The sequence below is a fragment of the Clytia hemisphaerica genome, unplaced genomic scaffold, assembly GCF_902728285.1.
Source record: "Clytia hemisphaerica strain Z4C2 unplaced genomic scaffold, Clytia hemisphaerica genome assembly, whole genome shotgun sequence".
Classification (NCBI taxonomy): Eukaryota; Metazoa; Cnidaria; class Hydrozoa; order Leptothecata; family Clytiidae; genus Clytia; species Clytia hemisphaerica.
The window spans coordinates 2,618,093-2,630,440 of NW_027103562.1; the positions used below are offsets into that span (position 1 = coordinate 2,618,093).

Below are 12,348 nucleotides of genomic sequence, written 5' to 3' on the forward strand. Positions count from 1 at the left end.
AAATATGGCCTCAAATTTCAAATTTTTGACAGTAAAACAGCAGTTTTTTGGTCGTAATATAGCAAAATTTCAAGGTCTTTTCAGAGTGGAAAAGGAAAATAATGGGTTTCCTAGTATAGTTTAAAAATTTTTCATACAAGAGGGTCCTCCAAGGTTCAGGTACCCCCAAAAAATTTAGGTACCCCCAATCATTTTGGTACCCCCAAAATTTTTAGAATTCTAAAGTAACCCCCAACTTTGAGTTTCCCCCTTTTTAATTTTTTTATTGTTAAAAATACAAAAAGGGATTTTTTGCTCTTAATTGTCATTCCTGGGAAAATACTTCCATGGCGGCAAGCACTTCTTTCAAGAGATTTTTATATACCACAAACTTTCAAGGGTTTCTAGGGTTTTTAGTTGATCTTTGCTAGTTTTCAAAGATTTCAAGGAACTCTGTCAACAAAAGGAGAAAGGTTGAATTTTCAATTTTGTGTAAGGAGGGCCCTTAAATTGCTATATGAATAATTTTACAACCACCATTCTATCTTCCAGACCTGCCAATCTCATATAATTCCAGTGGTACTTAACGGGTTAAAAGGTAAACCCCCTAAGAATGAGCGTGGAATATCCCCTTGAGTCTCAGGGGTTCCAAAAGTATGTTTTCTTATTTTTAAGTCACTGCGATGTTTGTTTCCCATGCAATGGGAAAAATTTTGTATTTCTGAAAGTTAAAATGGCTGAAAATGGCCACAAAATTTGGCATTTCAAGGGTTTCAAGGGTATAAATCTTGCATTTCAAGGGTCCCCAAAATAATATTGACTTTTCAAGGGTGTTTCAAGTTTCAAGGAATTCAAGGGTGATGACTTCATACAAAAACAACAGCCCCGCCCCACGAATGAAAATGCAGGACCCCCAAACATATCAGGTACCCCTAAATTAAGAATACTTCCAGGTACCTGGCTTTTTAACACCTTTTTTTAGGTAACCCAATCTCTAGAGTCCTAAGCCAAGTTGCTTTTAGGCCATTTGAGGCCTGAGCCCTGTGCGTTGCTTATAAAATAAAAACTAAAACTAAAAAAAGTTATGATCGAAAAGAAAAGATCACAATTTTTTAAAATCCAAAGTCAATTCACTTTTGATAAAGGTATCTCAACAAAATAATTACACATTTTCTATTAAAAACATGAAAATATCACAAGCTCACAAAGGGAGAGCATAAATATAGAAAAGATGAACAAGAAAATTGTTAGAAATTTTGTGTATAATCTATTATATTATCAAAACCTCTGTCAGAGAAAAAAAAAGTTATGTTGAAGCTTTTTTGAATCAAAGTGGTTCGTTTGTTTTGAAAAATAAAAATCTATTATCAAGCTTTAATGACATTTCTCAGTCAAGCAAATGAATTCTTGGTTCTTTATTTTAAATCGTAGCTTGGGTTTCTTTACTTCGTGTATATGCATGTCAGTATGATAGCGGAACAGGAATATACACGTTTTTTTTTTTATTAGAACGTCTAAAATTTGGCTGAGCCTGGATGTGCTTGTTTTTTTTAGCAATTTTCAGCCTAAAATGTTCTTAAATGCGTTCTTAATTTTTCAGACTACTCTAAATCGACAATATGATACAAAATAAAGAGGGCTTAATTTAAATTTAGCAAAATTTGGACAATATTTGACTCTCGACTTTTGAAGATCCACCCCTAAATTCGGTTAAAACTGCTTAAAAAGAGGAAAAAATTGTAGTTTCTTGTCATTTTTTTCCAAACTGAGGCTGGGCATGTTCTTAAGATGTTCTTAATTTTTCGACAAATTTCAGCCTATATGTTCTTATAAACTAGGTTCTAATAAAAAAAAAAACGTGTAATCCATCAAAAATGAATTTAAAACATATTCCCAAGTTTAGTTCAAGAAATGTCGTTTGATGTTTGAGCTCTGAGTTAGGGAAGAAGCACGTCAAATTATCAATATCATTGACTGATTCATAATTTTGATAACAAAAATCACATTCATGGTCTTGAGAAGTCTGTTTACAATCTCTTTCTATCGGAACTATTTGACAGGTTCAGTATATATATAATATGCAATCAATTCAACAATTTCATCTTTGTTGGTCACTAGACAGTTACATCAAAATGCCTCGAAAATGTCAATATGAAAATTGCGTAACCAGAGAACGTATGTCTCGCTCATTATAAAAAAGCCGAGACAAACTTTCAATAATTGGATTGTAACATCGAGTTAAGTCTCTTTTGTTAAGTCACCAGGGGGTAAATAAAACAGACCTTGATACATTTATTGTTCGTTTCAACTTGACGATTCGTTTAAAACTCAGCCTCCTAAATATTTGGGGTAGGTAAAATATGTACAAAGAAATTCATACTTTTCCAACCCGGCCAATCTTTAAAAAAGAAGCGAACAATAAAATGTAATTACCCTTTCCAAATAAACCTCTTCGGTGGCGAGCGTAGTCTACTCTGACGTAATTGTAAAATTTATGTAATGGGAGTTTGACATAGTAATGTAATGTTGTTTGGGGAATTATGAAGTTCTCTAGGATTCCGATTGCATTTATTCAGGTTGATTTTTTATGACTTCTAATGGTACTTTTTCTAACGAGTTTGATACTCTGTTCTCACACTTATGTCTTTTTTTTTCGCGTCCTTTTCCGTGATTACTTTTATTTATATTTTTAAAGACAGATAAGAAGGCATATTGATGTAACTGCTAGACTAGATAGCCCTATCATATGCTTCTGCGGATGCTGTATTTTGCAGGCCATGGGTCATGCTGTATCATGATGGACAAAATAAAATCCTCCAAAAATTCCTCACAACAAGATTCAAAGCAAATCATTCCCATAATTTTTGAGTACTTCTACAATGACAATATCCATTCTCTCACTTGTATAAATTTCGTCTTATGACTGTTCTTTTTTCTTGAGGTAGAAATAAATCCAGACAAACATGTCCCTCTCAAGACTCAGCTTCTTGCAAAGTTTTCCAAGTTTGTTTTCCTTCTGTCTTCCTTTTCATCATAATCACAGCAATCCATTCTTTTTAACTCGTAGGTACATAAAAAGTCATAATATCTCAACATTTCACAGGCCTGTTCATAACAAAAAATCAGGATTTTCTAGCCTAGCTGAGCGCGTACTACTTGGGTAAAGAAATCTGTCAGTCTGTTTCGCTTAGCTTGCGAGCGTGCAAAATATATATTCAAAGGTATTTCAAAATCAAAACAAATATGGTAGACAATCTAAATTGGATGTTAAAAAAAATTGGCTGGTTGGATGAAGTTGCTTGACAATGAACAGTCAGTCTTAAAGATAAAGATTATCAGTTAAGAGTTAATCAAAGATAGAATAGCAGTTAGCAGTTTTTTAACATAAGTTTTCAAACTAAAGTTTTGTATAAATTCTGTTGATGTTTTTGAGCATAGGCGGGTAGCGGGGTTTTCTCAAAATCTTCAAGTTTCAGTGGGGACCGGCGGGGAAATAAAAATTTTGAAGAGCTACTTAGTGGGGATATAGAAAAATTAAAGGTTTTCAGTGGGGATTCCCCGGAGGCAAATTTAGCCCGTTTTTTTCCCCGGGGACAAAATTTTGGACTTTTTTTTCAGCGGGTGGGGGTGCCCAGCGGGTCTGTGACACGGGGGTGTTTTGTATATAGTGGGTTCGAATCCCATCAGCGGCAAAAGTTTCAAAATTTCGGGAAATGCATCAAAAACTTTCAATACTTAGCAATACAAAGAAAGTGTCAAAGAATAGAAGCTCAGAGTGGAGGATGGGAAGGAAATTGTTTTGCGTCACTTAAGGAACCCGGTACGAACGACATTCGGTTATTGCCACGTCAGCTGGACCTTCACGCCGCTCCGGCTTCTTGTCTGGCTAGAAAAAAATGGAATTTAGATCCCCAGCCTATAAAAAATGGGAATATCGACCCTCATCGAGTTTTCGTCCGTTATTTTACCCCACTGGCTGATAAAATCCCACCGGGTTTGTGAGAAGGGGCTGTATACAGGTTCGTCGAATTATAAGGAGACATTCGCTTGAGTTAAAGAGACTCCACTGAATTCGAGGGGTTAGAACAACGCCCATTGAAACGTGGTAAAAATGAGGCAACAGTATCGAAAAACCAACCGTGGGAAGCAATAAACAAGGACAGGATTATTAATCGCCGCACGAGAATCGAAAAATAATTATGAAAAATAACTTGTATAACAGTGTTGTAAAAGACGAAAGAATTTTCTTTCGAAAGTCTGTCTCGTAAAGTGCGTGGACACTTTACTTTTTGGATAATTTCTCTAAGCATGTACATACATGTACATCTAAGCTATAAACCATTTTAGAAATATTTTATAAGAAGAATAATCTTGAAGATTTTTTTTCACTTTACCAGTAAAAAATCAGTACTATACTTGAATCTCGCTTATGGCCCTTATGTCAAATCATATGGTCAAATCTGTGGTCAGACTTTTCGTATTTTTATTTGATAAAAAGTTACAGCGCTTTGCAAAATGGCCAAAAATGACCAAAATAGCAATAAACGACCGGACTAATTATTTATTTCAAATTTCAGAAACATTCGATTTAGAAATGGTTGACTGTAAGAGTGTAAAAAAGAAAGAGTTATAAAATTTGCATAGAATTTTGGCAATACTTCTCAGTAAAGCACTAAAGTAGCTTTTATTCTTTGGGATACCCACAAGCCTTTTTTCCTAGTAAAGGTTGAGAATTCTATTACAATCGGAAATATGTTGGATTGGAAATTAAATCATCACTTTGTCTAAGTATGGTCGTTACTTTACAATAAAGCTTGCTGGGAGAGCAGTAGGGAGTAAATACAAGATGTACTACAATTTCTTCAATATTCTTCTAATTTCATTTTTTCAAATGAAAATTAAGGGGAAGAAAAATATTATAAAGGGCGGTCGTTTTAGTGAAAATTGACTCCCGAGATTATAGGATTAAGGTTGATCAAGCAAAGTTATAATTATTATTCGCGAGTCTTGAATTTGAGCGAGATTTCAGGAATCCAGATTCAGGAGAATTACTCTAATAGTGAAATGGTTTGCACATGTTAGCAAAGAAGAGTGTACATTTGAAGCAAATTGGATTTTATAATGATTTTAGTTTAAGAGTAACTTTCAGATGAATTTTGGAGATTTTTCAATATTTCTTGATAAATAATGAAATGACGAAAAACAAATTGTAAAATTTCACTTTAAAAAGTTTTGTCGAAATTCAAGCGCTATCTTAAATGGAGAAATCCTCCTTTTTTTGGAGACAAAATTATAAATATTCATAAAAGCTGAAAATAGAAAACCGAGGTAAAAACTATAGTTTTGAGAATAGTTTATTCCAATAAAAGGTTTCACACCAATGTTGAAGAAGTCGCATTCACTGTCCATGCGGGGGAGGGTAGAGTACCTTCAAAAACTTGAAAGCAGCGTTGCTTTGCTGTGAAACTTCTCGAAAAATCCAGATGTGTCTCTCAAAAATTGATTATAGATCAAAGGGCTTTACCTTCCTCGACATTGTGGATAATATTCTTTGGAATATGGCCCAATAAAAAAAGGGTAGGATTGAGTAGGAGCGAACTAAGTGAAAGTTCAGCATGGTGAATGTGAACGAGAGAGTGATTCTCTCCAGGCAATGTCAACTGAATTAGTTAGCTGACGAGTTTTGACTGCAATCAATTGATATGATGTGGTTGCTAACACTGTTTGATTAACATTGGTTGCAAATTACTGATTTTTAGGACTGACCATTCTCGTTTTTAAATACACAAACTTTTCGACCCAAACTATTTTGTTAACAAATTGGAAACTATTTTGGACACCCCATTTTCACTTCAGCCAGTGGGGATAAAAATAACGGACTGAAACTCGATGGGGATCGATATTCCCAGATTTTCGATGACTGGGTATTTCAATTCTTTTGTTTTCAAGTCAGAAAATTCAGTGGGGATGGGAAAAATAGTGCAGTGAGGATTAGTTTATTTGGTCATTTTCAGCGGATTATTTTCCACTGGGGACGATATTGAACAATTTTTTCAATGGAAAGGGGGGGTCCCAGTTGTATTCTTATTTCACCATTTTGTGAGTAACTCTGTTCATTTCTCTAAGAGATCGGGTGTTTTTGAGCCTGCAAAGCTGTTCTTAACTTGTTCTTGGCCATCAAAGCCTTGTGTTCTTATATACCGGGTGCGCCACAAAAAAGTTTCTCTCTTTAAAAGTAATTTTCTCGAAATTTAAAAATTTTAAAAGAACCATTCCTATTTTATTGGAAAGAAGAAAAATAAACTTAAATTTTGATGGGTCATTTATTGAATTCGATTCATTACATCAAAAGTTATGCTCAATTGAATAAAAAAGTTACTTTTGGAAAGTGCTCAAAAACGTTAAAAATCGACCTATCAAATTATTCAGAAGCATAATTACATGATATATCAGTATTTTTGTTTCAGTCATTAAAAATGATTAGCTGTCTAAATGACCTTTTGTTATTTAAAGGAAGGTTGATTCAATGAAAGGAAGAAAATTCGTCGAAAAAGGCCAAAAAAATTGTTAGAATTCATAAAAATACATCAAATATGGTTTCCGAGCTAGATTCAGCCTTACATAGACTTAATCCAGTCTAGAACCAAAAATCTGAGGAAAATCTCGGTAAAACTAAATCAAATTAATTTTGATGAAGATTTTGAACCCTTTTGACCCTTCAGTTTCAGAATTTATGTGATTAGTTAATGAAAAATTCTCTTAATCATGTAAAGGCTATTGCGATTGCCAAATTTAAAGTAAAAATTTGATAGGTCGATTTTTAACGTTTTCGAGCACTTTCTGAAAGTAACATTTTTATTCAATGGGATATAACTTTTGATCTAATTAATCGAATTTAATAAATGACCCATCAAAATTTAAGTCTATCTTTCTTCTTTCCAATGAAATAGGAATGGTTCTTTTAAAATTTTTAGATTTCGAGAAAATTAATTTCAAAGAGAGAAATTTTTTTGTGGCGCACCCGGTAGTTTGTTCTCATAAAAAACGCATAGTTATTTTTGATGTACACGTTTTTCTGTAAAAACAAACTATATAAGAACATAAGGCTTCGAGGGTCAAAATGTTAAGGACAAGTTACGAACATTTTAAGGCTTTGCAGACTCTAAAACACCCAATTTCTTATAGGAAAATGGGCGAAAATGCTCGAAAAATGGTGAAAATAAAAACATGTTCAGAACATTTTTAGGCTTAAAACTCAAAAAGTTAAGAATGTCAGAAGGCTTCAAAAAATTTTGATGTTCTTATAAAAAAACGTGTAATTACATTCCTTATCGTGGAAAACTTCGTCGGAAAAATTTTCATCGGGGAAAAATATTCGTCACTTGCTGGTAGTTGGTAAACGCATTAAGGCTGGGGAAAACTTTCGTCGGGGAAATTCGTCACTTGGCCAAAATTTCGTCACTTTTCCCCGACGAAGTTTTCCCCGATAAGGTATTTAGCAAGGTCTTCGTGACTGGCACATGCTGGACGAGAAAATGAAATGAATTGCCTGCTTGATAATTTCCCCGTTTATAAACTGTTTATTTGGCGCTATAACTTACGTTTGTTCGGGAAAATATGAATTGAAAATAATCTGAGAAACTTGATAATTTCTGTACTCAAGTGTGAATATTTAGTTATAGGAAAAGAACATTTAGAAATTTTCAAGCTTACTTATCATGCATCTATGTATTATGAATAGATTTGAGTACCTTTTATATGTGTACTGAGATGTCACTTGGTTGGACTATGTACTGACCTACTATACTCACCATCTTTGATCGGAGTTTTATGAAAAGTTTTAGTTTTTCACACATACTGAATAGTGGTACTATTAGGGTACAACTTTAAAAAAAAATCCTATCCAGAAAATGTCCGTACATGGGGGGGGGTGGATGAGGATATATTGTCCGGGGGTAGCGAAAAATCATCAAAATTTGCCTTGTCCGGGGGGTAAATTTGCTCTGTCCAGGGGTAATTTGGGTTGTCCGGGGGTCAACTGATGCTTCGGGGGGGGTCGGGGGTAAACCCGTTGTCCGGGGGAGCCAAAAGTAACTTTGTCCAGGGGGTAAATCACTGCAAATTGTTATATCCTCCACCCCCCATATTCAAATTTTTTTCTGGAAAAGCCCATTTTGCTTGATTTTGCTCGGGAAACTTTGTCCAGAGTATAAAGGTTGGGTAGGGTTCGATAGAAACAAGGGCATTTGCGAGACAAAGTAATCGGCATTTGGTAAGCCTCAAAAGCCTGGAAAAAATCATTAGACTGATACACGTTTTTTTATAAGAACATCCAAAATTTTTGAAGCGCTCGGATGTTCTTAACTTTTTGAGTTTTAAGCCTAAAATGTTCTTTCAGCATGTTCTTATTTTCGCCATTTTGTGAGTATTTTTGTTCATTTTTCTAAGAAATTAGGTGTTTTAGAGTCTTTAAAGCCTTAAAATGTTGTTAGCTTGTTCATAATATTTTGGCAATCAAAGCTTTATGTTTATAAAGTTTGTTCTTCGTAAAAAAAACATGTAGTCTGACAATATTCTTTTACGTTTGTTCTTATGAAAAATTTTAAAACTTTACCCTTGACATTCGGGTGCGATTTTTCCTGGAAACAAATTGAATTAAAAATAAAATTGTTATTACTTTTGTATTTAAGGAAAACCTGGAAAATGTCTTATTAATGAATTTATGTTTCCTATAGAGATCCATAATAACAAACCCTCCACAAAGACTCGAAATTAATTTGCCAATCAAAAACTTAGACGAATCTCATTAAGAAGAGAAGATTCTCTGGAAATTATCAAAAAAAGTCAAATCTTAAATTTCACTAATTTTAAAAGCAAAAGACATATTTTAAGAATGAATTAAAACTGTAAATGTTTTATCTCTGTAAACAGCATATAAGAAAAAAACATTTGACGCGATGAACCAATCAGCAATTCTCTGTTCTTTCGGGTTGAGCTAAAATTCTGGTTTATAGAGAAAACGAGAAGGGGCAGAAAAGGGAAAAGATGGACCCAATTATTTACAATAGGTCCAGAGGTTTCGGATTTATTAATTTTTGTATCTCGGTGTGACAAATTTTACTTTGAATTATATATATTATACGATATATTTTTCATCATATTTTTTGGCTCAATATTTATTTTTTTGATGTTTTTTTCCTTTTTCACCCCTAACAACAAGAAGAATTTACTAGTAGCGGAAAGACAACATTCATTCAAAGGAAGAACTTTTTATAATCATTTTCACACGGTGAATGATATTCTTAAAGTGTTTAAGTACGGTTTTTGTGTTGCTGAATAGAAAGAATGTTCAGTTTGATTGAAATATTTTGGGTAGTTGTTTACTTGATTTGTGCAACCAATGACATGAGATGCCCAAGACTAGAGAGGAATCTTCATCATTCCCCAGCTCTTAAGATTTATGCAGCATTTAAGACGACAGATTGGATCTAGCGCTTTCCCCCTTTAATAAACGGTATTTTCCATCCAACGTTTGCGTGAAGACCACTCGGACAGGGTTGGAAGGGTTGGGACAAGTGGCCATAACTCATTGGATGCAACCAGTAGATATTGGTGAAATAATTTTCATACGAGTTTTTCAATCTCAAATCATTCATACGACAGTACGACATTGAAAATAAACTCAATTTGAAGGTTTAGCATCCAGCCTCAACGCACTTTACAGAAGCTTGTTGAGTTGACAGTTTAGGATTTCATAAAGTTTATTTCTTTCCATTTAGAGTAAAAGAAAACCAAAATGAACAAAACACTAGCGAACTTCAGCGAAGTGTTCGCTGCTTTATACATCTTTCTAATGATTGCTTCCATCACTGGCAATTTGGTTTGTTTGTTTGGATTGACTAGAAAATACCACAAGCGAAGATTTAGAGATCACTTCTTTATCTCCATGGTGATTTGTGATTTGTTGAGAATCTCCCTCACTGGTCCAATGGAAATCAGAGGGTTAATGCAACAACAGGTTACCGATGAATCTTTTTGTATTGGTTTCTCATTCATTATGTCTCTTTTCGAGTTCACATCGATAAGCCATTTACTACTGGTCGTCATGGATCGTTACATCTGTGTGTGTAAACCGACCCTTGCGTTAAAGCTCTATCTACAACCGACCACTATTTACAAAGCAATTTTGTTATCCTATTTATACGGCTTATTTTGGTCTGTATTGCCTTTGTTTGGTCTTGGAGAATTTGGTTTCCAGATCGGAGAGTTGCAGTGTGGATTGAAACCGAAACATGATATAGCAAGTAAGGTGTATATCCTCCTTGTTTTGTTGATCGCTTATATCGTACCCGTCGGTATCACCATATGGTGCTTTTTTCACGTCTGGAAGAGGACAAAAACCAACAACAATGGTGTTGTAACTGTCTCCGACGAATCGCAGGATCAAAAAGACCTTAGGAAATATTTCTCCAGCGATCGCAAACAGTTTCAATTAATCCTGGCGCTCATTTTAACTTTCATTTTCACGTGGTTTGTGTATGATTTGACCATGTTTGAAGAAATTTATATCGCACAAGAAGCAAATGCTTATGCTGAGATTGTCACCACTTTTATCGGTCAAAGTTCAGCTCTCATCACACCGTTGGCGATTCTAGCATTTTACACTGATCTACAAAAAACATTCATGAAATTCTTAGGAAAGAAAAGGGCGGAGAATACATCAGTGACAAAGAGTAGAGCAAGCACTAGGGTGGTACCGATAGCCGGTTCTGTCGAAACTCCCTCCGCTACATAAAAATAAACAAAACAGGCTCCAAAGAAATACTAAAGACGAAAATTATTGAATGGTGATGTCATTCAACCACCGTGACTTGTAAATCCACCAAAATAATCGGTGAAATTTCATAGCAAATGAAGATATCGGGTTTTCAGCTGAATTATAAGACTCGTGTTGAGGCTCATTCAAAAGGATCATTGCTTACAGACTTACAGAAAAATAGCATCCACCTTAAACACGAAAATTTTTTGGGCTCCAGGATAAACCTCCATATACACACAAGAGGTGCAACTATGGTCAGTGAAATTTAAACAGACTTTCACTTGATGGGTACGAGAGACTCTCTCATTAAAAATAATACATATATATTTTTGAATTATTGGGAAAAAGTTTCAGAAAGCAATATGGATGAGGAATTTTAAAATCACCATTCCTAAGGAACGCTTGAGGAGTAGAGAGTAACGCTGAAAAGTAGAAGAGGAATAACGAGGAATAAAGATACCCGCGAGGAAAGTTTCGTAGTGTCGGTATCTTGCACTTGAATAAAAAATACACAATTTATAAATACGGCTTAAGGATAGTGTATTTTTCAAGGAAGCATACAATACTGTATAAGGATATAATAAAGTGTGGAACGTTAAAAGTAAAAAAAGTAGAGTAACAAAAATGGTATCATTGACATCTTATTGAGTATTGGAACTTAACGGTACACCTCATCACGCCCACCATCACGCAAATACTCTCTCTCACCACCACTTGGCTTTGGTATCCAAACTCAAATTTTAGGAAAAACATCTTCACCTCATATTCTTGATGAATTGAACTATGTAATTCAAGATTACGGGCCATAAGTTGTCTATATTTGGGTACTTTTATCGTAATTTGGTCCCGTAAGACATTTTTAATGTGCTTAAAGTTTAAATTTGAGTTTCAATCTTTTAAACAAGGTTCTGCTCTAATTATGATAATACAGGTATTTTGTGACTTAAATTTTCTGACATGGTTTTTTATAAGGACCAGCTAAGACTGAGGCACGGCTTTTAACGATTTTCAGTGTTTGAATGTTCTGAATATACCTGGAGTATCACTGCTCGAATAAATATCGATTGCCTTCTCACTGATAAAAGTATTGTTTACCATCAACACAAAACCATGGTTTTTTAGCTTGAAGTTTGCTTGAAACTCGATCACGTGCAAAATTAGATAATTATTATTATTATACAGTATACAAGTTCACAGGCCCGAGGTGGGCCTCTACGAACCGGTTTGATTACAATTCTAATTTGTTAAATATCTAAGTTTGTGTCTTTTCCACGCTTCATTAAGGTTTTGTTTAAACAAGTGAATGGATGTCGACTCGACGACAAATCGTGGCAATGCATTCCATGTAGGGATTGTTCTATAGTAGAATGACTTTGTTTGCGCTCCTCGAAGACCATCAGCAGCAAAGTTTGGAACGAATTCGTGATCGTGAAATCTGGCTGGACGAGTTCTTTTAACTAGCTTGTCCCGAGTTGTTTTTGGATCATAAAAATGGATATGCTTATACATTTGGACCATATCGCAGAAAAGTCTTCTAAACTCAAGAGATG

At 34.6% G+C, this 12,348-nt stretch overlaps 1 protein-coding gene across 1 annotated transcript; it reads left to right on the forward strand.

Moving 5' to 3' along the window:
* Window positions 1–9,762: 9,762 nt before the first annotated feature.
* Window positions 9,763–10,886, forward strand: LOC136800728 (melanopsin-A-like). Its single transcript, XM_067057384.1, has one exon. It carries the CDS (start codon window positions 9,776–9,778, stop codon window positions 10,772–10,774), a length of 999 nt encoding a protein of 332 aa, XP_066913485.1. The 5' UTR covers window positions 9,763–9,775; the 3' UTR covers window positions 10,775–10,886.
* The last annotated feature ends 1,462 nt before the right edge of the window (window positions 10,887–12,348 follow it).

Bases quoted from the DNA above. Each gene is read 5' to 3' on its own strand.
- LOC136800728 (XM_067057384.1), top strand. From the start codon at position 9,776: ATGAACAAAACACTAGCGAACTTCAGCGAAGTGTTCGCTGCTTTATAC.